The sequence below is a fragment of the Microcebus murinus genome, chromosome 20, assembly GCF_040939455.1.
Source record: "Microcebus murinus isolate Inina chromosome 20, M.murinus_Inina_mat1.0, whole genome shotgun sequence".
Classification (NCBI taxonomy): Eukaryota; Metazoa; Chordata; class Mammalia; order Primates; family Cheirogaleidae; genus Microcebus; species Microcebus murinus.
Genome location: NC_134123.1, coordinates 20,855,792 through 20,883,577, shown reverse-complemented (window position 1 = coordinate 20,883,577; position 27,786 = coordinate 20,855,792). Strand labels below are relative to the sequence as shown.

At 41.8% G+C, this 27,786-nt stretch overlaps 1 protein-coding gene across 2 annotated transcripts; it reads left to right on the top strand.

The window, feature by feature from the left end:
• On the top strand, positions 1-27,754 carry TERF2 (telomeric repeat binding factor 2). 2 transcript variants are annotated; one of them, XM_012742441.3, is made up of 10 exons: positions 1-408; positions 506-601; positions 1,234-1,364; positions 11,796-11,882; positions 12,889-13,035; positions 16,252-16,358; positions 18,503-18,895; positions 23,773-23,858; positions 26,092-26,132; positions 26,590-27,754. In XM_012742441.3, the coding sequence occupies exons 1-10, from the start codon at positions 30-32 to the stop codon at positions 26,746-26,748; spliced, it is 1,626 nt and encodes a 541-aa protein (XP_012597895.2). In that variant the 5' UTR covers positions 1-29; the 3' UTR covers positions 26,749-27,754. The 2 variants fall into 2 exon arrangements, with proteins under 2 accessions (XP_012597895.2, XP_075851875.1); XM_075995760.1 differs by lacking the exon at positions 506-601.
• Positions 27,755-27,786: the final 32 nt, after the last annotated feature.

Sequence of the window (27,786 nt, the reverse complement as noted above, 5' to 3'; positions counted from 1 at the left end):
CGCGGGCGGCTCAGAGCGCGGTTCCTATCATGGCCGCGGGAACCGGGACGGCAGGCTCCGCTTCCGGCCCGGGCGTCGTGCGTGACCCGGCGGCGTCACAGCCGAGGAAGCGGCCCGGCCGAGAGGGCGGGGAGGGCACGCGACGGTCGGACGCGATGGCGGGAGGAGGCGGGAGTAGCGACGGCAGCGGGAGGGCGGCAAGCCGGCGGGCGTCCCGAAATGGCGGGCGGGCTCGGCGGGGGCGCCACCAGCCGGGGCTAGGAGGCCCCGCGGAGCGGAGCGCGGGGGAGGCACGGCTGGAGGAGGCAGTCAACCGCTGGGTGCTCAAGTTCTACTTCCACGAGGCGCTGCGGGCCTTTCGGGGTAGCCGGTACGGGGACTTCAGGCAGATCCGGGACATCATGCAGGGTGAGGGCCGGGCCGGGGGAAGGAGGCTGGGGAAGGGGGTCTATGAGGACTGGCTGTCGGGGCTGGGTGGCCGAGCCAACGCTGTCTTCTTTCGCAGCTTTGCTTGTGAGGCCCTTGGGGAAGGAGCATACAGTGTCCCGGTTGCTGCGGGTTATGCAGTGCCTGTCGCGCATTGAAGAAGGGGAAAATTTAGGTATGGGCTATTTTTGTGTTCTTCTCTTGGTTTACTTACGTAGGATGTTGTTTTTAAACTTGCATCTTAAGGATTCCGGGTTAAAGTGCGCTGGTTTCCATCTCAGTGGTCTTTTTCATTCTACGGATGGGTCTGTTGTAGTTTTCTCCAATTAAGGTTCTCTTGGCAGCTTTTCTATGTTTTTTGTTTTCGCCCACCTGTTAATTGATCACCGCAACTTTGTTGCTATCTAAAGTGAATTATGTTGATATGGACATCTTTTTCTCTACGGTAGAGTGTTTTTCAGAGTACAGTACCTTTTTTCCCCCCTGAATTGTACTCCAGCTGTTAAGCAAACTGTTGTTTGTTTCTGTATCTGAGGATGTTGTATCTTGAAAAGGAGAGGCAAGTGCATGTGTTTAAAAATAATGTTTTTGCCTGTCTTGAAAAGTATTAGAAGATGGTCACTTTAAATTCATTGATTTGAATTTGGACTCTTGCAACGTATGTAAGCTTGTAGCAAGTATGTCAACAAAGTAAATGCAAATCTTACTATATTTGCATGTTCGTTTTCCATAGCTATATACAGTTTTGGATATAACTTCTCCACTCTTTAGAAAAGAGCTTAAAGTGAAAACTGTGCTTTGTCCTAGATTGCTCCTTTGATATGGAAGCTGAGCTCACACCCCTGGAATCAGCTATCAATGTGCTGGAGATGATTAAAACGGAATTTACACTGACAGAAGCAGTGATCGAATCCAGTAGAAAACTAGTCAAGGAGGCTGTAAGGCTCTACTTGTTTCTTTTTTCTTTTAACCCAAACCAGGGGTGTTTGAGAATATAGTGTTTAATTTTATTCTGTGTGGGGTAGAGAAAACAAGAATGAAGAGAAAGAGAGCAAGCAAACACACTGATGTTACCTTCAAGTGACTTCTTTCCCACCCCGGCTTGGAAAGTAATGTTGGGTGCTCAGCTTTTGGTGGTCTTTCTTGTGGCCCTGGCAGAAGGGGCCACAGTACACTGGAAGTGGGTTGGTATAGAAGGCTCTGACATTTTGGAGGTTATTGCACCATTTGGGAGCACTGTGAAGGGCTACGAGTAACTCTGGCCTAGGGTTCGGTCACCCTTGTTTATAATAAACCAAGGATACTAGGTGGGGCCTTGGGAAATGTGGGACTGGCTTTGAGCTCATTCATGCAATTGTCTGCAGAAAGGGAGGCTTGGGGAACATTCCCTTTGAGCAGATAGATTAGAATCACAGGTGCTGGGATAATGAGCCAGCTAGAAAAATAGTAATGGTAGATGAATGGTTAAACACTGGCACAGGAAATGTTTTTTTGGTTTTTGTTTTTTTTTAGACAGGGTCTCGCTCTGTTGCCTGAGCTAGAGTGCAGTGGCGTGATCATAGCTCACTGCAATCTCAAACTCCTGTGCTTGAGCGATCCTCCTGCCTCAGCCTCCCAAGTAGCTGGGACTACAGGTGTGCACTACTCCGGCTGGCTAATTTTTCTATTTTTTTTGTAGAGACAGGGTTTCATTCTTGCTCAGGCTGGTCTCGAACTCCTGTCCTCAAGCAATCCTCTTGCCTCAGCCTCCCAAAATGCTGGAATTACAGGTGTGAGCCATGGTGCCCAACACATAAAGTATTCTTGAAATTAAGTATTTTTATTTTTTTATTATTATTTTTTTTAGACAGAGTCTTACTTTGTTGCCCAAACTAGAGTGAGTGCCGTGGCATCAGCCTAGCTCAAAACAACCTCAAACTCCTGGGCTCAAGCGATCCTACTGCCTCAGCCTCCTGAGTAGCTGGGACTACAGGCCTGCGCCACCATGCCCGGCTAATTTTATATATACATATTAGCTGGCCAATTAATTTATTTCTATTTTTAGTAGAGATGGGGTCTCGCTCTTGCTCAGGCTGGTTTGGAACTCCTGACCTGGAGCAATCCGCCCGCCTCGGCCTCCCAGGGTGCTAGGATTATTGGCATGAGCCACCGCGCATGGCCGAAATTAAGTATTCAAGAAATTAGTTCCGCTACTTGAAGCTACCTGAACCATGACCAAGTGATAGTCCCAATTTCTTTTCTTTTTTTGAGACAGTCTTGCTTTGTTGCTCAGGCTAGAGTGAGTGCCATGGCGTCAGCCCAGCTCACAGCAACCTCAAACTCCTGGGCTTAAGCAATCCTCCTGCCTCAGCCTCCCGAGTAGCTGGGACTACAGACATGCACCACCATGCCTGGCTAATTTTTTCTATGTATATTAGTTGGCCAATTAATTTCTTTCTGTTTATAGTAGAGATGGGTCTCGCTCTTGCTCAGGCTGGTTTCTAACTCCTGACCTCGAGCAGTCCACCTGCGTGGGCCTCCCAGAGTGCTAGGATTATAGGCGTGAGCCACCGCGCCCAGCCAGTACTCCCAATTTCTTAAACACTCCAACTAATTTCAAGAACACTACCTTTTTTTCCCCCCTAAGACAGAGTCTCGCTCTGTTGCCCTGGCCAGAGTGCCATGGTGTCATCATAGCTCACTGCAACCTTAAGTTCCTGGGCTCAAGCTATCCTCCTGCTTCAGTCTCCTGAGTAGCTGGGACTACAGGCGCACACCACCATGCCCAGCTAGTTTTTCCAATTTTTTATAGAGACAGAGGTCTTGCTCTTGCTCAGGCTGATCGTGAACTCTTTTTTTTTTTTTTTTTTTTGAGGCAGAGTCTCACTTTGTTGTCTAGGCTAGAGTGTGTGCCGTGGTGTCAGCCTAGCTCACAGCAACCTCAAACTCCTGGGCTCAAGCAATCCTTCTGCCTCAGGCTCCTGAGTAGCTGGGACTACAGGCATGTGCCACTATGCCCGGCTAATTTTTTTCTATATATATTAGTTGGCCAATTAATTTCTTTCTATTTCTAGTAGAGACGCGGTCTTGCTCTTGTCAGGCTCGTTTTGAACTCCTGACCTCAAGCATTCCGCCTGCCTCGGCCTCCCAGAGTGCTAGGATTACAGGTGTGAGCCACCGTGCCTGATCATCAACCATTTTCTTATGTTGACTCCCTTCTGCTTTTCCATTCTCCACTAGATACCAGATCTCTTGTTACACTTACTGTATCACTGTTACCACAGTTTAACAAATTACTCCTAGACTTAGCATCTTAATAAATATTTTCTCTCAGCTTCTAAGGGTTGGGAGTCTGGTAGTGGTTTAGCTAAGTGGTTCTAGCTTAGGGTTTCTCATGAGGTTACAGTTAAACTGGCAGCTAGGGTTGCAGTCATTTAAAGACTCAATTGGGGCCGGGCGCGGTGGCTCACGCCTGTAATCCTAGCACTCTGGGAGGCCGAGGCGGGTGGATTGCTCAAGGTCAGGAGTTCAAAACCAGCCTGAGCGAGACCCCGTCTCTACCATAAAAATAGAAAGAAATTAATTGGCCAACTAATATATATATAAAAAAAAAATCAGCCGGGCATGGTGGCTTGTGCCTGTAGTCCCAGCTACTCGGGAGGCTGAGGCAGGAGGATCGCCTGAGCCCAGGAGTTTGAGGTTGCTGTGAGCTAGGCTGACGCCACGGCACTCACTCTAGCCTAGGCAAGAAAGCGAGACTCTGTCTCAAAAAAAAAAAAAAAAAAAAAAAAAGACTCAATTGGGACTGGAGGATCTGCTTCCACACTCACATGGTTGTTACCAGGCTCACTTGCTTTTCTTTTCTTTTGTTTTTTTTAAATTTAAATATGAAGTGGGGGAGTGAGGAGAGTTCAATTTCCTTTTTTTTTTTTTTTTTTTTTTTGAGACAGTCTCACTCTGTCACCCTGTGGTAGAGTGCAGTGGCATCAGCCTATCTTACAGTAACCTTAAACTCATGGGTTCAAGTGATCCTCCTCCCTCCGCCTCCCAGGTACCTGGGACTACAAGTGTGTGCCACAATGCCTGGCTAATTTTTCTATTTTTAGTAGAAACAAGGTCTCACTCTCGCTCAGGCTGGTCTTGAACTGCTGAGCTCAAGCAGTTCTCCCATTTGACCTCTCAGAGTGCTAGGAGCCAGGTGTGAGCCACGCTCCCGGCCATGGCTCGCTTTCTTGCTGACTGTTGGCTGGATGCTTCAGCTCCTCACCTCTCCACATATAGGGCTGCTTACAACATGGCAGCTGCTGCTTCTGGGGCAAGTCATCCGACAGAGCAAGAACCTAAGGCAGAAGCCACGGTCTTTTATAATCTAATCTTGGAAGTATTGCTTCTGCCATGTGCTATTGGTCACAGGCCAGATCAACTCTGGTAGAGTGTGAATGGGACTGTGCATGAGGTGGGGAGCACTGGCAGTTATCTTTGAGGCTGGCAACTGCAATTACTTGCTCTCCTAAGGTATTAAATGATTTATCATTTGTCTCTTTAATTTACATTTTTAAGTTTCTGGGTTAGAGTCATAGAATCTGTTAATGGTCATCTTTAGGAAAATACCATGGGATGCCTAGGTTCAATGAGCCTTTTTTGCCAAATGTTTAGAGACTAAAAAAAGAAACAATTAAAAAAAAAAGGAAAGTAAAAATTATATTTTAAAAGAAAAAGAAGAGACTCTTTTTTTATTTCAGCATATTGTGGGGGTACAAATGTTAAGGTTATGTATATTGCCCATGCCCCCCTCCTCCCTTGAGTCAGAGCTTCAAGCATGACCATCCCCAAAATGTTGCACATCTTTTTCATTATGTTTGTATATCCTCCTCCCCTTCTCCCCCCTCCCACCTGCCTGACACCCAATAAATGTTATTCCTATATGTCCACTTAGGTGTCAGTGAGCCTTTTTGATGTATTTAAGCTTTGTAAGGTGTCACAATTCATTTAAAAGTATATTAATTTTTTTAAAAGGTTTATCAAGTTTTTTAAGTTAGAACTTTGGAACATGTAGTGTCAGGATTACTGAGACGTCCATGAGGTCAAAACTGTTTTCACAACAACACCAAAATATTTGACTTTTTCAGTGCATTGACATTTTCATTGATGGTGCAAAAGCCATGATGGGTAAGATTGCTGATGCCTTAGCATGATCACGACAGTGGTAAATTGTACTAGTAGTCATTGTATTCTTCACTGTTAGATGCAGTTTTTTAAAAGCTGCCAGTTTCAGATTGGGTGCGGTGGTTCACACCTATAATCCCAGCAGTTTGGGAGGCCAAGGTGGATCAGTTAAGGCCAAGAGTTTGAGACTGGCCTGAGCAACATAGCAAAACCTTGTCTTCCCCCCGCAAATACAAAAGTTAGTCAGGCATGGTGGCATGCCCCTGTAGTCCCAGCTACTTGGGAAGCTGAGGCAGGTAGATTGCTTGAACCCTGGATTTTAATGTTGCAGTGAGCTATTACGATGCCGCCACTGCACTCTAGCTCAGGCAACAGAGCGAGACCCTGTCTCAGAAAAAAAAAAACTGCTAGTTTCAATTACAAATGTCTTTGATCAAGAGGTAAACGTATTAATTTTATTAAATCTAGTATTTTGTTTGATGAAATAGGGAGTATACCTAAAATATTTCTGCTACATGCGAAAACATGATGGTTACCTTCAGGAAAAGCGCTTGTGTGATTGAGTTGCATGCTGTACTGGCTGCTTTTTTAGTGGAACACTATTTTTTTCCTGAAAGAAAAACTGACAAACTGGATATTCAGACTTGGGTATTTGGCAGTATATTCTTGAGAATGAGCAAAATGAACCTGTCACTTAAAACAGTTGACAGAATTTTTTACCGAAGATAAGATTCCAGCTTTCAAATGAAAATTAGAATTTTGGAAAACTTGAATTCATGTGCTTGATAGCTTCCCCATACTTACAGTTTTCTGAAGATTGGTGATAACAGCTGAGATTTAACAAATATTTTTAATTAATAAGTCAACATTTGGAAGATCTACATAACGCAATGAACAGATATTTTTCAGATGATCAATACATGATACAAAATCATTCATGGATAAAAGATCCATTTAAAGTGCAAGATAGACTGATGGATTTTAATGTGACAGTTTGAAAAAAGTTTACTCGTTAAAGTTTGGTGTAGAATTCAGAATATTCACTGTTTTCTGAAAAAGCTATAAAAATACTCCTCCATTTTCCAACTTTATATCATTATAAAGCTGGATTTTTAAATATACCTCAACCAAAACAGTGTATCATAACAGATTGAATGCAGAAGCAGTTATGGGAATCTAGCTATCTTCTATATTAAAGAGATTTGCAAAATGTAAAACAGTGCCACTCTTCTCATTAAAATTTTGTCGTAGGAAGTATAGTAACTTTTCATAAAGATATTTATGTTAATCCGTAATGAGTTTACTATTATTTTTTTAATGAATTAATATTTTAAAATTTTCTGAGTTTTATATTTCTAATACAGTGAATATCAACAGGTATAACCTTCGTAAACAAAAGATCTTTGGGGTCTTTGTTAACATTTAGGAGTAGTCTAAAAGAATCCTAAGACCAAAAAGTTTGAACTTGTTTCTGCAAGCTGTTAATTATGTTGAGACTACGTTAGTTTGTTTTGCATAACTGAAAGAAAGATTCCTCTGTTAGATTTCTTTGGAGACCAGCATGTATGGCATATTCTTGGAGAAGCATTTGCTGCTTTTTGCTGTGTATCATTCTCTGCATCTTTGGTAATAGAACCTTGAGTTTTTGGGGGGCATTACCCATTTGAGGTGCTGACACCTCACACACACTCACAACTGTAAATTTTGAAACAAAAAAACTTTGTTGAGGCTTTTTAAACATTGCTGCTTCCCAGAACAGCCTCCTTTCTTTTTACATCTGCTGCTTTATTTTTTTCTTTTTTTTTCTTTTTTTTTTTTATTTGTAGTCCAAGAAGAGAAACACAACATCTGCTGCTTTAACCTTTCTTCAGTTCTGTGAGTTTTGGTTTTCTTTCCCTTTATTCAAATATGCTTTCTGACATTTCTTCCCAGCATAAACCTATCTCATTTAGTTTGAAAATCTGTGCTTGGAATTTCCTTTTTGTTTAAGTTAGCCAGAGACCATTGATACTGCTTATACCCTAAAAAACTTAACAAATATGTAAGAGAAGAAATTATACTTATTTCTAAGGACTGCCAAGTGATAATGCAATGATTCTTCTCTTTGGAATTTTTTCTGTAGGATATTAATACATAGTTTTAAAAGATAAGCACATAGCACAACCTTTGAAGCAGACTTTTAACTTCAATTTGAAAGCATTCACATTTCCATTCTTGTTTCACAAATTTGATATGATAGGACCTGTGTTCCAATTCTGGGGAAGATAGAGTAAACAAATTCTCTTGTCTTTCCCTCTTAATGCAACTATGAGTCTTGGACAGAATGCATGGAACAGCTATCTGAGGATTCTCTCTGGTATTAGGCAGAGGGGGTAGAAGACCAGAATTTGAAGTTCCACCAAACCAGTGATGAATAGTTTATCATTTTTTCCTCCTCTGTTATCACCTACCTTGGACTCAAAGGCAGCCTGAACCCTGGAAGTGCACTCAAGGTGTGAACAGAAAGAGCTACAAGAGAAGCCTTTTCCTTCCGGTCTGAGGAGCAGGGAAGGATCTCCTAAGGGTCAGAAATGATGGGAGAAATCCTAGGTCTTTTTTTTCTTTTTTCCCTTCTCTCCTGCCCTGGCTCTCAAACGGTACTACCCTGATGGCAGTAGTGGCTGAGCAATGACAGTGATAACAGAGCAGGCACCTAAAACCAGGAGGAGAACTCCTTCTCTCACCAGAGGAACTGTGATCCCCATCACTAGGAGTGAATTCCATTGCTTTTTTCCACTGTCTCTGTCCTGCTGCTTGGGCCTGCATGCACATGCAGTTATTGTGTGGCAGAATAGGGAGACTAAAGCCCAGGAACACAAGGCCTGTTCAGTATTTGAAAATCAATCAATGTAATCTACCATATTAATCTAGGGAAGAAAAACTATATAATCATACCAATTGATGCAGAAAAAGCATTTGATAAAATTCAACATTAATTCATGATAAAAACAGCAAACTAGGAATAAAAGGGGAACTTCCTCCACCTGATAAAAGGCATCTACAAAAAGCCCACAGCTCAGCCAGGTGCAGTGGCCTGTGCCTGTAGTTCCAACTACTTGCGAGGTTAAAGCAGGAAGATCATCTGAGTCCAGCTTGGGCAACTTAAGTGAGACCCTGTCTATTAAAAAGAAAAAAAACAACTAACATATTTAATGGTGAAACAGAATGCTTTGTCCCTAACATCCACAACAAGGTAAAGATGTCCATTCTATATTCAAATAAAGATGTCTAGCCAGTGCAAAAAGGCAAGGGAGAAAAAAGCACACAGACTAGAAAGGAAAGAATAAAATTGTCCCTATTTGTAGATGATGTGACTATAGAAAGTCCCCTGATATATACAAAAGAACTCCTATAATTAAGTTTAGCAAGGTTATGGGATACAAAATCACAAAAATTCATCATATTTTCATATGTGAACAATTTGAAATGAAATTACCAAAATAATGCCATTTATAATAGCTGCAATAAAGAAAGGAAAAGAAGTAGACATAAGTTTAGGAAGATGTGCAGGATCTGTATGTGGAAAAGTACAAAATGCTGATGAAAGAAATCAAGACCTAATGGAGGCCGGGCATGGTGGCTCACGCCTGTAATCCTAGCACTCTGGGTGGCTCAGGAGTTCGAGACCAGCCTGAGCAAGAGCGAGCCCCCATCTCTACTAAAAATAGAAAGAAATTAATTGGCAAACTAAAAATATATAGAAAAAATTAGCCGGGCATGGTGGCTCATGCCTATAGTCCCAGCTGCTCGGGAAGCTGAGGCAGGAGGATTGCTTGAGCCCAGGAATTTGAGGTTGCTGTGAGCTAGGCTGACACCACAGCACTCTAGCTGGGGCAACAAAGTCTCTGTCTAAAAAAAAAACAAAAAAGTGCCAGTTACGTGTTTCAAAATATCATGTTGTACGCAACAAACATATACAATTTTTATATGTCAATTTCAAAAAAAAAAAAAAAAAAAAGTGCTAGTCAGGATGTCAGGCAGCTGGAACTCTCATACGTTGCTCATGGAAACGCAGAATGGTACAGCTACTCCAGAAAACAGTTTGGCTGTTTCTTATAAAGTTAAACATACTTTCCATATGACCCAGCAATCCCAGTCCTTGGATATTTACCTTAGAGAAATGAAAAGTTATATTCACACCAAAACCTGTACATGAATGTTCTAGCATTTCAGTTTATAACAACCAAAAATTGCAAACAATCCAAAAGTCCTTCAATGGATAAACAAACTATAGTACATCCATACAATGGAATATATAGCTCAGCAATGAGAAAAACTGAACTATTGGTAGTGTAACAACATGAATGGACCTCAGAGGCATTATGCTGAGTGAAAGCCAGTGTTAAGGCTACATCCTTTAAAAAAAAACAGTGCTACATACTGTATAATTCTTCTTGACATTCTTCAAGAGACAAAACAGCAAAAAGATCAGTGGTTGTCAGAGGTTAGGGACAGAAGGAGGGTATGACTACAGAGGAGCAGCCCAGGGGAGGTTTTTGGATCCTCATTATGATGGATGATACCAGAATCCAAAATCTCAAAATATGTTAAAATTCAGAACTGTACACCCCCCCCCAGAAAATTTTACTGTATGCAAATTAAATAAAAATTTAAAACATAATAAGACCTATACAATTTGTAAAAAGTAAAAACTCTCAGCCGGGCGCGGTGGCTCACGCCTGTAATCCTAGCACTCTGGGAGGCTGAGGCGGGCGGATTGCTCGAGGTCAGGAGTTCGAAACCAGCCTGAGCAAGAGTGAGACCCCGTCTCTACTATAAATAGAAATTAATTGGCCAACTAATATATATATAAAATTAGCCGGGCATGGTGGCGCATGCCTGTAGTCCCAGCTACTCGGGAGGCTGAGGCAGCAGGATTGCTTGAGCCCAGGAGTTTGAGGTTGCTGTGAGCTAGGCTGACGCCATGGCACTCACTCTAGCCTGGGCAACAAGCGAGACTCTGTCTCAAAAAAAAAAAAAAAAGTAAAAACTCTGTATTTAAGAAAGTGAAGATAGTCTTAGTTTAAGGGTTTTTTTGGTTTTTTTGCTGAAAATGATGTATAAGTGGATATGGGTCGTCTGAGTAAAATAAAAAGGCTTATTTTGTACCTTCTCTGGGCAGCAAGTTGTGCCTGCTTATTCAAGAGCCAGTTTCCTTCTGCCCTATGTGGCTGTGCTCAGCATGCTGAGGATAGAATTACTGGTACTTAATGGTTTCCCTTGCTCTTCCTCCTCTCGGTCTGTATTTCCATACATTTGTCCCTATGAAGACTGAAAATATCTGTGGATCAGTTTTCCTTCCTTTTTTGTGTATGGTAGTCTTTTAAAAAAGTGTCTGTCTCTGAGATAGGATTTAAGGTAGCTACGTTATTATATAACATAACTCCAAATGCTCCCAGGTTTCTGTTGGTGTTTCTTATTTTTTTAAATGTTCATATATGCTCAAATGTCCTTTTGAATTTTCAATCACTGTTATTTTTCCTCTACATATGTTCTCTTGGAGTTTCTTTACAGAAGGACTCTTCTTTTTTCTGTGGGTTGTGAGACCTTATCCTACCTCCCTGGAACTTTGTCCTTTTTCTTTGTTGCTTGTGGATGATCTGGGTTTGTTGGTCTTAGTAATTCCCTACATACTTACTAACTAAAGTTGTTGGCTGGGGTTTGCAGCAGTAAGAGGCTTGTCTTTTCATTCTACAGAACTGGCCTCAGGCCTTTACTGAATGGAACTAGCAGAATTTCTACAGTCAGCAAACTGCTTGATTTTTTTTCCCTACAGTATATCCTCCCTCCACCATCCCCCCCCCCCCAGCCCTTTACATCAAAGCTTTTTTCTCTATAAAGAACAGAACCACTTGTTCTGGGACCTAAAATTACAGGGAGCTAAAATGACTCTTATCCATTTTGTCTTTCCTTAGGAGGTGCTATTCACATTGATTAGATGGTCTGTAATGTAGGGCATCTGATATTGCTCTATCAGCCATTTAAAAAATAATCTATAGTAATGTTGCAAATCTACTACCTTGTAAGCTGAAAGAGACAGTGTACAGTTGTTCACATACTTGAAAAATAAATTGTCAGTTTTTAAGTACAGGAATTTGATACAATGTGAAAAAGTTATTTTAATATTTGATATTTTGATTACACTTGTCATTATAAAAGTAAAAGTTTTTCCCCCCCCTTTTTAGGCTGTTATTATTTGTATCAAAAACAAAGAGTTTGAAAAGGCTTCAAAAATTTTGAAAAAACATATGTCTAAGGACCCCACAACTCAGGTAAATTTTATTTATTTTTGTTTCCATGACTTAAATCCATCTCATTGCTTTTGGGGGGGAAATAGGGAAAGGGTTCTTTGTCAGGAATATCATCTAAATAGTCACTTTTAAACACGAAACACCTGTAGCATTGTCGTTTTTTTGTATCAAAGATAACTCACTGTAAGATTGGATTTTCAAACTTTATTTTTCATTACAGAATTTTACATAAATCATTTACTTGCGTCATTTATGTATGGTTTGTGACAGAACATTTATTTAAGCAGTCAACACCAGGTATTCAGCTGACAAATTTGTAACACTCCTGACTTTATTTACCTAAGTGCTGATCCTGGAAGACTTGAGGAAACAGCTTTAGTGAGGACTTAACACACCTCTGTTTCCTGGTGTCAAAAGCTGTGTTGGTCCCCTGCTCTTATTTTTTCTTCTTTATAAATTTAAATTTTATTATTTGAAAAGGTAATGTGCATGCATAATATAAAATCCAAAAGGTATGACAAAAAAGCTTAGTGAAAATTCTCTCATATATATCCTCAACCATCTAATTCCCTTCAGAGGGACCAGTGTTCTTTTTTTCTTTTATCCTTTCAGAGATAACTCTGTGCATATGCACGCAAATGTGTGTGTATGTGTATTTGCACGGACACACATAAATCAATTTATCCTATTCTTCCCAAACACATATGTGATAGCATATTCTACATGTTAATTTGAACATTTTTAGAAATTGCTTTTTTCATTTGATAGTGTATCTTGGAGCTCATTCTATGTTAGCACATAAGGAACTTTTTTATCTCTTTTTTTATAGCTACATATAATAACCCGCTATGGCTGAACCACAGTCTACTAATCAGTGTTTACATGGGTTTTCCTTCCCGTATGTGTACCGGTGACTTTCTTTAACAGTGTTGTAAAAGTTCTGATAGTGTTAGGTCTCAACTCATCATCATTGAATTTTTACTGGAGTTTTCTTTTCTCATGTTGCAAATATTGGTCCTTTGTGTAGAAGCTGAGAAATGATCTCCTGAACATTATCCGAGAGAGGAACTTGGCCCACCCTGTTATCCAGAACTTTTCCTATGAGACCTTCCAGCAGAAGATGCTGCGCTTCCTGGAGAGCCACCTGGACGATGGAGAGCCCTACCTCCTTACGGTGTGCCTTGGCCTTTCTTCTCTTCCCCTAACTGTGATCTGCCCTTGAGGATGTGCAGGAAATTAGAAAATTAGAAATGAAAAGAGTTAATGTGTGAAAAAAACATTGAATCATATGCACTGTCCTCTTTAAGTAAATGCCACAGAAATTCCAAAGCAGGGAGAACAGCAGAGGCAAATGGAGCACACCTAGTCTCCCTCACCTGCCTTTTTTTTTTTTTTTTTTTTTTTTTTGAGACAGAGTCTCACTCTGTCACCCCAGCTAGAGTGCAGTGGCATTATAATAGCTCACTGCAACCTTAAACTTCTGGACTCAGTTGATCCTCCTGCTTCAGCTGGAACTACAGGCGCACACCACCACACCTGGCTCTCTTTTTCTATTTTTAATAGAGACGGGATCCCACTCTTGCTCAGGCTGTCTCAAACTCATGACCTCAAGTGATCCTCCCACCTCATTCTCTTGGAGTGCTATGATTACAGGCATGAGCCACCACAACTGTCCCACCTGCCATTTTTACCTCCTTTACCTATGATTAATCTGTTGTGGCTCAAGTAGAACATTCACTTACAATTGACGGTGGCTCCCAAAGAAAATGAAATGTGCGCTAAGTTTGAAGGAAGAGGGTTTGGTAGATGTGGCATGATGGGGTTGTTAACAGAAAGAAGGCATGGTGTGGAGAAAGATGTCAATATAAGTATGATAAGGTCAAAAGAGGCCAATGGAAGGTATACTGTAATTGGGTCAAAGAGATAAGCATAAAGCTTGGAAACAGTGAGCCTCGGGACAACATAGGGAAGAATTAGAACCCAGGTGTGGGTCCCAGGTCGTGGACCATGATGAGGGAACACTGAGTGAAGGCGGTTTTGTTTTTTTTTAAAGCAAGATTTTGAGAATGTTGAAAATATCCTATCTGTAACAGTTGATCTGCCAGGCCTATGTTAAGATAGTATCAATAATCCCAGTAGTTATTTGTCAAATCTCAAATTAATAAGCAGGTAGTTTGGGATATTCAGGGAGCAAGTGTAAGGATACTTGAGCCTGGCCTAGGGTCTTTTCCTTTGCATTCTAGGTAACTGGAAAATATCCTACCACTGTCTGTGTGTGTGGATCGAACTCTTAGATCGTAGGACACCTCACATTACAAGTATACATAACTGAAACTGAGTGGTACTTGACTGATTGGAAATGCCTAAAACTTAAATCAGAGGGAAACAGATGAATACCTGGAGTTAGAGCAAGATTAGCCTACTCAGGTTATATATGTGAGGTATAGGTAAGGATTTTCTTTTACTTTTTTTTTTTGTTTTGAGACAAGAGTCTCACTCTGTTGCCCGGGCTAGAGTGCCATGGCGTCAGCCTAGCTCACAGCAACTTCAAACTCCGGGGCTCAAGCGATCCTACTACCTCAAGCCTTCCGAGTAGCTAAGACTACAGGCATGCACCACCATGCCCAGCTATTTTTTTCTATATATAGTTTTAGTTGTCCAGTTGATTTCTTTCTAATTTTTTTAGTAGAGATGGGGTCTCATTCTTGCTCAGGCTGGTCTCAAACGCCTGAGCTCACATGATCTGCCTGCCTCAGCCTCCCAGAGTGCTAGCATTACAGGTGTGAGCCATTGCACCTGGCCTAGGATTTTTTAACAGTTATTAAGGCAAAACATTTGTGGAAATGGAGTTATTAAAAATTCTATTCACTGGCCGGGCGTGGTGGCTCACGCTTGTAATCCTAGCACTTTGGGAGGCTGAGGCGGGCAGATTGCTCAAGGTCAGGAGTTCGAAACCAGCCTGAGCGAGACCCTGTCTCTACCAAAAATAGAAATAAATTAATTGACCAACTAAAAATATATATACAAAAAATTAGCCGGGCATGGTGGCACATGCCTGTAGTCCCAGCTACTCGGGAGGCTGAGGCAGTAGGATCGCTGAGCCCCTGAGATTGAGGTTGCTGTGAGCCAGGCTGACGCCACGGCACTCACTCTAGCCTGGGCAACAAAGTGAGACTCTGTCTCAAAAAAAAAAAAAAAAAAATTCTATTCACTAAAAGATGTTAGAAGAAACATGTATTGTTATCCTAAATTTGAAGAAAAAATGTTTGACTTTTATACGTGACCCAAAGGTGTACTTGGGGGTCAGAAACTGAATTAGGACTGAGACTAGAAAGATAGAAGAGGAAATGTGGAATAAAATCATGTCATTATATGTTGACCAAAAGATTAAGGAGTTCTTGCAATGTCAAGGTGGTGATTACCACTGAAATTGAGTCATCCTCTACTGTAGAAAACTGTGAGCCGGCTAGGTGAGATGGCTTATGCCTATATTCCTACTACTTTGGGAGGCTGAGGCAGAAGGATTGATTGTTGAGGCCAGGAGTTTGAGACCAGCCTGAGCAAAATTGAGATCCCATCTTTATAAAAAGTAGAAAAATTCGTTGGGCATGGTGGCATGCGCCTGTTGTCCAGCTACTTTGGCAGCCGAAGCAGGAGGATTGCTTGAGTCCAGGAGGGTTTTTTTGAGTCTTCCTTTGTTCCAGGGCTAGAGTGCTATGGCATCCTCAAACAGGAGTTCAAGGTTGCAATGAGCTATGATTGACACCATGGCCCAGTGACGGAGGGAGACCTGGTCTCAAAAAAAAAAAAAGAAAAGAAAGAAAAAACTATGAGCCATTTTTGGAGTTATTACTGTTTTTTGAGGAAGTAAAGAAGAAATTTGAGATGATTCTTGTAAGGTCTCTCTCATTTTATATCCTCGATTTTATGCTAGATTGGATTTTATATATATATATATTTTTTTTTAGTTTTTTTTTTTATTTCAGCATATTATGGGGGTACAAATGTTAAGGTTATGTATATTGCCTATGCCCCTTCTCCCCCCTCGAGTCAGAGCTTCAAGTGTGACCATCCCCCAAATGTTTCACTCATTGTGTTTGTATATACTCAACCCCTCCTCCCCCTTCCCACCCACCCGACACCCGATAAATGTTTCTCCTATATGTCCACTTAGGTGTTGATCCATTAACACCAATTTGCTGGTGAGTACATGTGGTGCTTGTTTTTCCATTCTTGAGATACTTCACTTAGTAGAATGGGTTCCAGCTCTATGCTAGATTGGATTTGTAAGTGAATGTTTGCATATTGAGTGTTTGTTCATGGTGAAAGAATCAGAGAATTAATGAAACTCTGTAGCTTTCTTTTCCTGATGACATCCTTCCTTTCCCAGATGGCCAAAAAGGCTTTGAAATCTGAGTCAGCTGCCTCAAGTACAGTGAAGGAAGATAAACAGCCAACACCAGCGCCTGTGGAAAAGCCACCCAGAGAACCTGCAAGGTGAGAGGATGCTCTTTGGTGATCTTGGGTAAAGCCCTGGGGTGATTGTTGGAAGCATCGTCTCCTTCTTAGAGCAGAAGCAATTCCTCTGGGCGACTTGACCTGCTAACATGTTACTAAGTTACTTGTACAAGGCACTGTGGGAAAATGAATATATTGAAGATGGGGTGTTAGAACTTCCTGATTGGCTATTACTCAAAGATTCTTTCTCCATCTCTCTCTTCCCACCTCACCTGTATCTACTCAGTACTTCTTGTGGGTACACAATCTTTTAATATATTCAGGAAGCAGTGTTCAGATCTGTGAGTTGAACACCAAAACCAGTTGCTGAAGCAAGAGTCACAAGTTTAGATGCCTGTGAGGGCCTGGTAGGAAATATAAAGGAGTAAAGTGGGCCCAGGATAAGACAGTCACAGGCATGGAGTTGTGAGCCAGAGGGCATGTGTTTCACCTTCTCCTGATTGTTGCTCCATGGGAATTTCCAAGGATGCCCAAATTTCGATTAATATTTTTGTGTGAGACGTCCAAGTTTTTTGTGAGATTTCCCAACCTTTGAATGTGGGTATCTACTTTTGAAAAAAGTAAAACTTCACGTGGGTTAGGCAACAAGACACATCTGCCAGCTGGATTTAGCCTGCAGGCTGCCAGTTTGCCCCTCTTCTAAGTTTTTACTTAAGGCAAATTCACTGTTCCAAATGCTATATGAACTTTATTTTTTAAAAGTGGTTTCTCGGCCGGGCGAGGTGGCTCACGCCTGTAATCCTAGCACTCTGGGAGGCCAAGGCGGGCGGATTGTTCGAGGTCAGGAGTTCGAAACCAGCCTGAGCAAGAGCGAGACCCCGTCTCTACTATAAATAGAAATAAATTAATTGGCCAACTAATAGATATAGAAAAAATTAGCTGGGCATGGTGGCGCATGCCTGTAGTCCCAGCTACCCGGGAGGCTGAGGCAGCAGGATCGCTTGAGCCCAGGAGTTTGAGGTTGCTGTGAGCTAGGCTGACACCACGGCATTCACTCTAGCCTGGGCAACAAAGCAAGACTCTGTCTCAAAAAAAAAAAAAAAAAAAAAGTGGTTTCTCATTGTTCCAAGACTGGTTGGCATGCTTTTTATTCTGAGAATTCTCAAGATCCTATTCATAAGTGTGTTATAGGAGAAAGGGGCAAAGTGGAGACCAGTCTGTTACTTCTCTCACATGAGGGTTAGATTGGGCAGCTGGAAGATGATTATAGATTTCAAGGTGAGATTGCTGGATTATTATCAGTTGGTTGCTCAGGTAGCCACCATTCAAAGTCTTATGTAATGGAAAGCATTGCTTTAGTCCGTACAAACTAAAAGGGTTAGACAGCACACAGTCTAACGAGGTCTCTAGAGGGAGTATCATTGGCCATAGTTCCTTTAAGGTTCTCTTACTTGCAACTCCATGTTGCAACTTACATTTATACTCATTATAGAGGCTTTCATAAATAAAGGTGGTGTCAAGCCAAATTCTCTCTCTCTCTCTCTCTCTCTCTCTCTCTCTCTCTCTCTCTATTTTTTTTTCTTTTCTTTCCTTTTTTTTTTTTGAGACAGAGTCTCCCTCTGTTGCCCGGGCTAGAGTGCCGTGGCGTCAGCCTAGCTCACAGTAACCTCAAACTCCTGGGCTCACATGATCCTTCTGCCACAGCCTCCTGTGTAGCTGGGACTACAGGCATGCGCCACCATGCCCAGCTAATATTTTTTTCTATATATTTTTTGTTGTCAGCCTAATTTCTATTTTTAGTAGAGACGGAGTCTCGCTCTTACTCAGGCTGTTTTTGAACTCCTGACCTGGAGGGATCCTCCCTCCTCGGCCTCCCAGAGTGCTAGGATTACAGGCGTGAGACATGGCATCCGGCCTATTTTCTTTTTTTTTTTGAGGCAAACTTTTGCTGTGTTGCCCAGGCTGGTCTTGAACTCCTGGGTTCAAGTGATCCTCCTGTGACAGCCTCCTGAGTAGCTGGGATTACAGGCATGTGCCACTGTGCCTGACTTCTCCTTTTTGTTCAAATGGAGATTGCTTAGCTTGAGGAGTCCTCTATCTAATTTAAAGCTTCAAACTTCAAAAAAGTTGTGGCTGTTTGGATAAGTATCAACAATAGTAAAACTGATTGGCTTTATTTGCAGGCAGCTACGGAATCCTCCAACCACCATTGGAATTACCACTTTGAAGGCAGCTTTCAAGACTCTGTCTGGTGCACAGGATTCTGAGGCAGCCTTTGCAAAACTGGACCAGAAAGATCTGGTACTTCCTAGTCAAGCGCCTGTATCATCATCAGCCCTCAAAAACAAAAGACTGAGAAAAGATGAAAACGAAAGTTCAGTCCCTGCTGAGGGTGAGGGTGGCTCAGAACTGCAGCCCAAGAACAAGCGCATGACAATAAGCAGATTAGTTTTGGAGGAGGACAGTGAGAGTACTGAGCCAAGCCCAGGCCTCAACTCCTCCGAGGAGGTCGTTCCAGCATCACGATCGAAGTCCACCGTTCTCAACCAGCCCCTGCCAGGGGAGAAGAATCCCAAGTATGAAGACCTTCTTTGTAGAAATTTTGGGGCTGGTTGGTGGTTCTGGTTGGACCTGTATTACTTCCATGAATGAAGTAACTTTCAGCTAAGTTATTCACCACCAAGGCTTGCTCGGACTGCTAGAATGTGACTCAGGAGCGGGGAGTGACGACGTAGCTGTCCCTGCCAGTTCTGAAGCCCTACACTTGGGCTTCAAGCATTGCACTAGGGCATGAGTGAGGATGGAAAGGTTTCAGAGCCTCCTGCTCATCGCTGCTTTCATTTTTAGCCAACATCCAAGTGTCTTAACTATTAAATGTTAGTCTAGCTATGAAAGGAAATTTGTTTGAATTAGGCCACAATATCCTTTGATCCTTAAAAGAGACTGATGAATATTTATGGTTTTGTACCTTTTAGGAGCTTGTGAGACTTGGCATATTTACTTATTGACTTCCCATATTCTGCTAGGTACTGTGGGACAGTCATTAGAATACCTTAATTTTGCTCCCACATCATGACTCCCACCCTGGCCTTTGCTGCTCTCTGTGCCCTGCTGTGTGGATCCTCCCTCCAGGCAAACTGGTCTGCTTACTCTCTCTGGAACACACTGTGTTTGTTTCTACTACTGTACTTTTGCTTTCTCTCATTCCCCACAGCGGACTCCCATCCCTCCATCATTGCCTGTCCAGATCCCATTCATCCTTCAAAGGGAAGGAAGCTGTTGTTGATTATATGCTTTCATGTATTGTCTTACCAAATCTCTACAATCCTCACTCTGTGAGGTGATAGATCAACCCCATTGTATAGATAAGGAGGACTCAGAAAAGTTATTAGCTTGCCTGAAGTCACACAATTGAAAGTAGCACAGTTGGGCTCTGGGATTTTTAATCCAAATCAGTCTTGACACAAAAGCCCATGGCCTATTTAGCATGTACACCACGTTGTCTCTCAAAATTCTCCCTCCATGGATTCTTCCCTGGTCACCCCTGCTGTAAGTAATCCACCTCACTGATCTCCGAAGGCCATCTCTACCACTGCTCTATGTTGTATTATTTGGGGACCTATGCTCTGGCAGGCCTTGTACTAGGTGCCTCGAAGGGCTGTGGCATCTGATAAGTGAGTTATACTTAGGCACAAATATGCACTGTGTGCACCACTACTTGAATTTGGAAGTGAGTCGTTGGCTGGCAAAAGAGTATTGCTGATGGGCAGCAGATGCAGCTCCACACACATTATTCTCATTTGATGCATGATCTCATTGACTCCTCAAAGCGATCCTGTGAAGTGTAGATACTGCTCCCATGAACAGGTGAGGATTACAGTGATTTTGTAAGTGGGAGGATTTGTGAGCGTTTCAGATATACCCCCCCCCTCGTATGTCAGGGGTATGAAGTATGGAGTACTCTAAAGCAGGGGTTGGCAAATTATGGCCCTTGGGCCAAATCCGCCTGCTGCCTGTTTTTGTAAATAAAGATTTATTGGAACATACCACACCCATCATTTATGTATATTCTAGGGCGGCTTTTGGTGCAATGACACTGAGTTGAGTAGTTGTGACAGACAGTAATGCTTGCAAAGCTGAAAATACTATTTGTCCCTTTACAGAAAAAAGGGGTCCACTGATCCCTGCTTTAAAGGAAGTCTGTGTGAGGTGCCCTGGGAGCTCATGGGAAGAAGAGCTGAGCCTGCTCAGGAAAGTTTTAAGTGGAGCAAACCTATAGAAGGTTAAGTAGGGAGTCATCAAGCATATTGGAGGACAGGGGCTTCTAGGCAGTGGGAACTCCTTACATACAGACAAGAGAAAGCCTGGTATGTTCCTGAAGGTTCCATGTAGTCTGTATAGTAGAATATAGTGCACAGGAGAGAAGGAATGGAGAAGAGTCTGGATGGGTAGATGGGCTAGATCTTGAGAGTTTCTTTTTTTTACTATTATTTTTTATTTTATTTATTTAGTTTTTTTTCTTTTTACCTCCACAGGAAGATCTTGAGAGTTTCTATTTGTTTATCAGGCAGAGGTTCTCAAACTGGGCTTCATGACACAGTTAGCTGTGGAATGTTCCAAAAGTGCATACTCCCAGGCTCTTGACTACTAAATTAGAAGAGGCTGGAGAATGCACTGTAATCTGCTTTTCTAACTATGCCCCAGATCATTCTAATACAACTAATAGGAAGGCCTGATGAGATACCACTGAGGTTTTCTGAATAGGCACTGAGGAAAGGAGGGGCTAGCGACTGCTGCCCCTGGAGTAGGGAGGGGAGAAGGCAGGGTGAGAGGCTGTCACCTGGAGGGCAGGGGCACAACCCTGGGTTTTTATATCTCCCATGGCACCTTGCACATAGCAAGTACTTTCCAGGTATTTATTAACCAAATAAAGATTCTTAGTTCTTGCATTTTAAGGGGTGACCCCCAAAACTTCTGTAAAAGGCCAGCAGAGGGTTAATATTTTAGGCACTGTAGGCCGTATAAATTCTCTGTTATATATATATATATGTATATATATATTTTTTTTTTCCTCCTTACAATCCTTTAAAAATGTATAAATCATTCATAGCCCAAGCTTTCTGGTACAGAAACCAGCAGCCACAGACTATAGTCTGCCAACCCTTGATAAACCATTGCTCTTCACAAGTTCCAACTTCACCAGTGAGGAGCACAAGGACCAGAAGTGGGCTGACTTGCCCGGCACCACTCAGCCACCTAACAAATGGGAAGAGGACCCAGACCTCAGTCCCTTCCACATGAGAAGTCAGAGAAGTAGTCAACGTAACACTATTATGTGAAAGATTTCATAGGTCCCATAAAGTAACTACCAAGACATTTGTACAGGTAATAATGCTGAGAGCTCAGATGAGGGAAAAGTTACTAAAGTGACCTGCAAACACTGTCTGCAGGAAAAGTGGACAGCTCCCCAGGGAAAATGCTGGGCCATCAGGGCACTGAGGTTCAAATGGGTTTATCTGGACACTGAGATAAGCAGATAGAAAAACTCTATCTGACTTTGATTTATAAATAGTAATTAACACAGTAATATCCTGTAAAGGAAAAACCTTATGTAATTTTTTTTCACCTTGTCTCAAGCAAATTATTCTCAACATTTTAGGGGATGTGATCCAATTTAAAAACAAGGGAAAGGAAATAGTCCACTATTTGTCTCAGCCACTTGGTTAGGTAATTTCATAGAAAACTGATGGAACCCAAGGAATTTGTTCAAGCCTGTATATTTACTAATCAAATTGCTTTCATGATTCATTTGCAAAATTCCTAGACAGCATTAAAAATAAGTTTCTTTTTCATGGTGGTGGTAGGGAGACAGAATTTTGTCTCTACTCTCTTGATCAACTTTTGCAGGTCATTTTGATCTATATAAATTCTTCAAAACTCTTAATTCAGACACTTTTCATGTTTTGTGAAAGATGTTATGATTCTGAGGTCAGATTTGTGCTGTATTCCCAGGGCATTTATATTATTAATCACATAAACGCAGTTAAAGTTGATTAGGAGAGATGAGCTATAATTTTCATTTAATAATTAGGTTTTACATTATTTTTCAACTTTGGGACTTTTTTTGGCTACAGTCAAGTGCTTAATATTTCATATTCACAGGAAAGATTCTTGTTTATTACTCTAATCTTTGATGGTGTAATTGCTTTGTGACTCTTTGATAATCCCAGTATTAGTTGAGCTGATACATCTCTAGTTTATGTTAGGGTATGTGCTACTGTGTTAGGTGTTTGGATAGACAAAGGAAGATATACTCCTGCCTTTGAGGTCTCCTGGTTCTGGGTACATTGTGGAAAACAGTGGAAGCATCCTGCTGTGGCTTCACTAGGAATCATGGCCTGGAAAGGTGGCTGGGATTTCATTTGGCTAGGAAGGAACTTACAAGTAGAAGGATATGGAGAGCCAGGAAAGTGCAGAGCTTCTAGGAGGGAATAGAACAGCATGGCTCTGCTGTTTGTGTGGGTGTGGTGGGGAGTAGTGGGTAGGACACTGACTGGGGCCAGACTGGATTGTTTTGTTTTATTTCTTGAGACAGAGTCTCACTTTGTTGCCCAGGCTAGAGTGAGTGGCGTGGCGTCAGCCTAGCTCACAGTAACCTCAATCTCCTGGGCTCACGTAATCCTACTGCCTCAGCCTCCCGAGTGGCTGGGACTACAGGTATGCGCCATCATGCCCAGCTAATTTTTTTTTTTCTATATATATTAGTTGGCCAATTAATTTCTTTCTATTTACAGTAGAGATAGGGTCTCGCTCTTGCCCAGGCTGGTTTCTAACTCCTGACCTTGAGCAATCCGCCCACCTCTGTCTCCCAGAGTGCTAGGATTACAGGCGTGAGCCACTGCACCCATCCGGACTGGATTGTTGAGGCAATGAGAAGCCATCCTGGAAAAGAGGAGGGATGTAATTTTAGCATGATTGTCCCCATGGCTTTAGAAGGGCAAGAGGCTAGCGGCAGACTCCAGTTAAGAGGCTGGGGTAATACTGACAAAAGGCACCACAGGCTTAAATGAGGGGAACAGGGAGGGAGAGGAGATCTGTCCAGACAGGAATACGGCATGTCCGAGGAAGAGAGGGTAGAGTTTGCAGTTTCTAGGTTAGAAGAATACTGAGACCTTTAAAAACGCAAAACCAAACAAACAAAAAACCAGGAAAATGAACAGATTTTGGAGGGGGATAGTGATATACTCAGTGCTGAAGTTGAGGGATGTTTTGCGGCGATACCTAGCCAGCCCAAGAGAAAGGACAGTGGGTGTGGGAGTTGTGTGTAAGGGGACCTTGAGTGTGGTCACAGCAGAACAGGGAGGAGTACAGGGTTGCAGGTAAGCCAAGGACAGAGTATGGGACAATCCAGTGTGGCTATTTGATACGTGTCCTCTCTTTGATCTTCCCTCAGAGGATCCAAAGGCAAGTGGAACAGCTCTAATGGGGTTGAAGAAAAAGAGACTTGGATGGAAGAAGAAAACCTGTTTTCAGTTCAGGGTAAGCAGTATCTTCCTTGGCCTTTTCTTGATGCTTGCCAAAGTATAGATATATGTTACTGTCATATTAACATTCCAGGCCAGGCGCAGTGGCTCACGCCTGTAATCCTAGCACTCTGGGAGGCCGAGGCAGGCAGATTGCTCGAGGTCAGGAGTTCGAAACCAGCCTGAGCAAGAGCGAGACCCTGTCTCTACTATAAATAGAAAGAAATTAATCGGCCAACTAACATATATATATATATAAAAAAATTAGCCGGGCATGGTGGCGCATGCCTGTAGTCCCAGCTACTCGAGAGGCTGAGACAGGAGGATTGCTTGAGCCCAGGAGATTGAGGTTGCTATGAGCTAGGCTGATGCCACAGCACTCACTCTAGCCTGGGCAACAAAGCAAGACTCTGTCTCAAAAAAAAAAAAAGCCAGACATTGTGGCACATGCCTGTAGTCCCAGCTACTCAGGAGGCTGAGGCAGTAGGATCTCTTGAGCCCAGGAGTTTGAGGTTGCTGTGAGCTAGGCTGACGCCACGCCACTCACTCTAGCCTGGGCAACAAAGTGAGACTCTTGTCTCAAAAAAACAAAACAAAACAAAACAAAAAACATTCCAGAAACTGCTTGTCTCTAAACTAGAAAAAGTTTAATAAGTTCCTGATCTCATTTTGATTTTTGAGGAGTCAGTTTTATGTCCTTTCCCATTAAACAATGGAGACCTTAAAAGCAAGAGTTTTATTTTAAGGAAAATTCCTCATTTTGTTTTAATAACTCCTATGATATTTAATTATTATTCCTAAAACCCTTTAATTAATTAGATATTATAGTACATACCTGTAATCCTAGCACTCTGGGAGGCCGAGGCAGGAGGATCCCTCAAGGTCAGGAGTTTGAAAGCAGCCTGAACAAGAGTGAGATCCCATCTCTACTAAAAATAGAAAGAAATTAATTGACCAGCTAAAAATATATAGAAAAAATTAGCTGGGCATGGTGGCTCATGCCTCTAGTCCCAGCTACTCAGAAGGCTGAGGCAAGAGGATTGCTTGAGCCCAGGAGTTTGAGGTTGCTGTGAGCTAGGCTGACACCACGGCACTCACTCTAGCCTGGGCAACACAATGAGACTCTGTCCCAAAAAAAAAAAAAAAGAAAACAAAACAAAAAAGAAATGATAGTACAGTTCATTCTCTGTATTTCCTGTTTAAGTAAAAAATCTCTTTCCAGTTTCTATATATAAATGTTTTTTCTAAGATAAGAAACTTTACTTTTCCATAATTAATAACTTCACAGCATTTACATTAGAATCTCTCCCACCACATATTTTGTATTCTAATGGATATAACTATTTGCTAAACCTTAATTTAGAGTGGCTTTAAAGACTTTTGTAACATGGCAATAGTAAATCCTTTGCCAATCTCAAAGGTTTTGTTCTTGAAAATTACCTTCATTGGCTAAATTTTTTTTTTTTTTTTGCTATTGGCTAAATATAATTGGCAAGATCAAGATCACATGGAAAATGGAGGAAGTAACAGAAAAATAATAAAAATGACATTATTTTAAAACAACATGACATAAAAGTTCTAGGAAACATCTACTTCCAATGCAATCCAGATGTGTTAGCTTTAGATATCTTCCAACTATAGTATATAATACTTCATAATTTAAAAATAAGTAATGGCCAGGTGCTGTAATTCACACCTGTAATCCCAGCACTTTGGGAAGCCAAGACAAGAGGATCATTTGCTGCCAGGAGTTTGGGACCAGCCTAGGCAACATAGCAAGACCGCATCTCTAAGAAAAAAAAAAAGAAAAAATTAGCCAGGTATGGTAGTGCATGCCTGTATTCTCAGCTACTCGGAAGGCTGAGGCAGGAGGATCGACTGAGCCCAGGAGTTTGAGGTTGCTGTGAGCTAGGCTGATGCCATGGTACGCTAGCCCGGGCAGAGTGAGACTCTGTCTCAAAAAAAAAAAAGTTGATTTTACTAAAAAGCCTAAAATCCATCATTAACCAGCATTTATTGACTGTCTATTGTAAAGTACTTGCATTGTATAGAATCTTGTGGGCTGAATGACTGGCATTTGCAAACAAAGGATAAAAATTAATTATCCTTTAGTGATGTCTTTTCTCTTTTCAATGTTTGTGAAATTTGAATGAAGTTTTCCCTTTGGGGACATTCTGTATCTTTTTCTCATGATTTGTACAGAGGAAGGTGATCTCTGAAATAAATCTACTTTTAATGTTTTCCAACAGCACCAGAGGAAGATCACACAACCCCTGGAACAAAAAAGCAGGTAATTTAAAATTCTCTTTCCTAATACTGTTTGTGTGGCTAGAGCAGAGGTAAAATAAGCCCCCCAGCTCATAAGCATAGGCTGCCCGTGTGCCCAGTAAAAGTCTTTTTTGAGATTTTCAGGTAGTTCAAACTAAGTTAAAGTAATAGTTATTTTCTGAAAGAAAAACCTAGGAGGACAGAAGCCCAACATATTTTCCAGACAGGGAAGAACATATACACATTTGAAGTTTGGAATGCAGAAGTGATTGTTAGTTGAGGATGAAATGACAGGACATTGAGAATCATTAAATGTCCAGATCCACGGTGTTCATTATGCCATGTTTTAAAAACATAAACCCTGCTTTGGGGTTCAGACAATTCTCCTAGGATCCTTGAGTTTACCTCTTCACTGTATTGGAGAGAAGGTTCATAAGTATAGAGAAAGGCTGTGATAAAACTTTTGTTTTCTTTTTCAGAAGTGGACTGTAGAAGAAAGCGAGTGGATCAAGGATGGAGTGCAAAAATACGGGGAAGGAAACTGGGCTGCCATTTCTAAAAATTACCCGTTTGTTAACCGAACAGCTGTGATGATTAAGGATCGCTGGCGGACCATGAAAAGACTTGGCATAAACTGAAACAGGCTTTCATTTCCACAGAATTCACAGGAGCATGGTTCCTAATAATAGCCCCTGATAGTCTGCTGTTTCTTTCAGAAGCTGGGCTGGGATGAGAATTTTGGGCAACCTCCTTCCACATGGGGGAGGTCCCAGTTCCACTTCATCACTGTCGGAGATCATGGAGCTAAGAAGCAAAGCCAAGTCCACCCATGTCTTTGGCAGAGATGACAGGCACACAGCTTGTACAGTGCCAGAATATCATTAGTGTTTCCCTTACTTAGTGGTTTGCTTAAATTTAAATCCCTGATAATCTGTAGAACCTTCTCCTAGAAAATGGTGGAGTCTATTAGGAGCCACTTACGACTCCATGACCTGTTAAAACCAGCAACATGAGCATTATTTGGAGTGAACTTGTTCACATAAAGTTTTGGCCTTGTGATGCAAATGCAAAGGAACTTTGTCTGTTGGGAGCCCGGGTTGATGAGAGACCAGTCCTTGTGGAATGGTAAGATTCTCTTTAAAAATGGTTTAGCCAGTTAAGACAACCCTAGACCTGACTGCCTTGGCATTTGCTCTTAATATCTGCTGGGCTATGTAGGCAGGTTTATCCTCCATTTCTCATGTGGTTGAACCAGTGTGTTTTTTGGTAAAAGTGATTATGTAGATAAGCTTAGCCTCCCTTCCCCGCCCCCTGCCTCTTTTCCCAATTCCCTTCCTTATGCTGGGCTTTTGAAGCTTAAAAAAAAATCCTGATTGAATATAAATGCCTAATTTCATTCTTTATGAAGTGGTTGCTTCCACCCAATTCCGTACTTGTGGTATGTTAGTGTCTTGCACTGCAGTTCAACATTCCCTTTTCCTTTTGTACTGTGTTGTGCTTGCTGTCTCTCTTGGACATCCTTAAAGACTGTCTTTTTAGCAAAAAATTTCAGTAAGGTGTTTTCTGTAATCTTTTTTTAAAATATGAGAACTAATTATCGTCCATACTTGTAGCATTCTTCATTAAAGTCTTGCTTCTCTCAAATTTAAGTAGCTGTTTAATTGCAGCACAACATG

Excerpts from the sequence above, each read along its gene's own strand:
- TERF2 (XM_012742441.3), top strand. The coding sequence starts at position 30 with ATGGCCGCGGGAACCGGGACGGCAGGCTCCGCTTCCGGCCCGGGCGTC. Across the intron at positions 11,883-12,888 it reads CTAAGGACCCCACAACTCAG|AAGCTGAGAAATGATCTCCT; the intron begins GTAAATTTTATT and ends TCCTTTGTGTAG. Across the intron at positions 23,859-26,091 it reads AAACCTGTTTTCAGTTCAGG|CACCAGAGGAAGATCACACA; the intron begins GTAAGCAGTATC and ends GTTTTCCAACAG.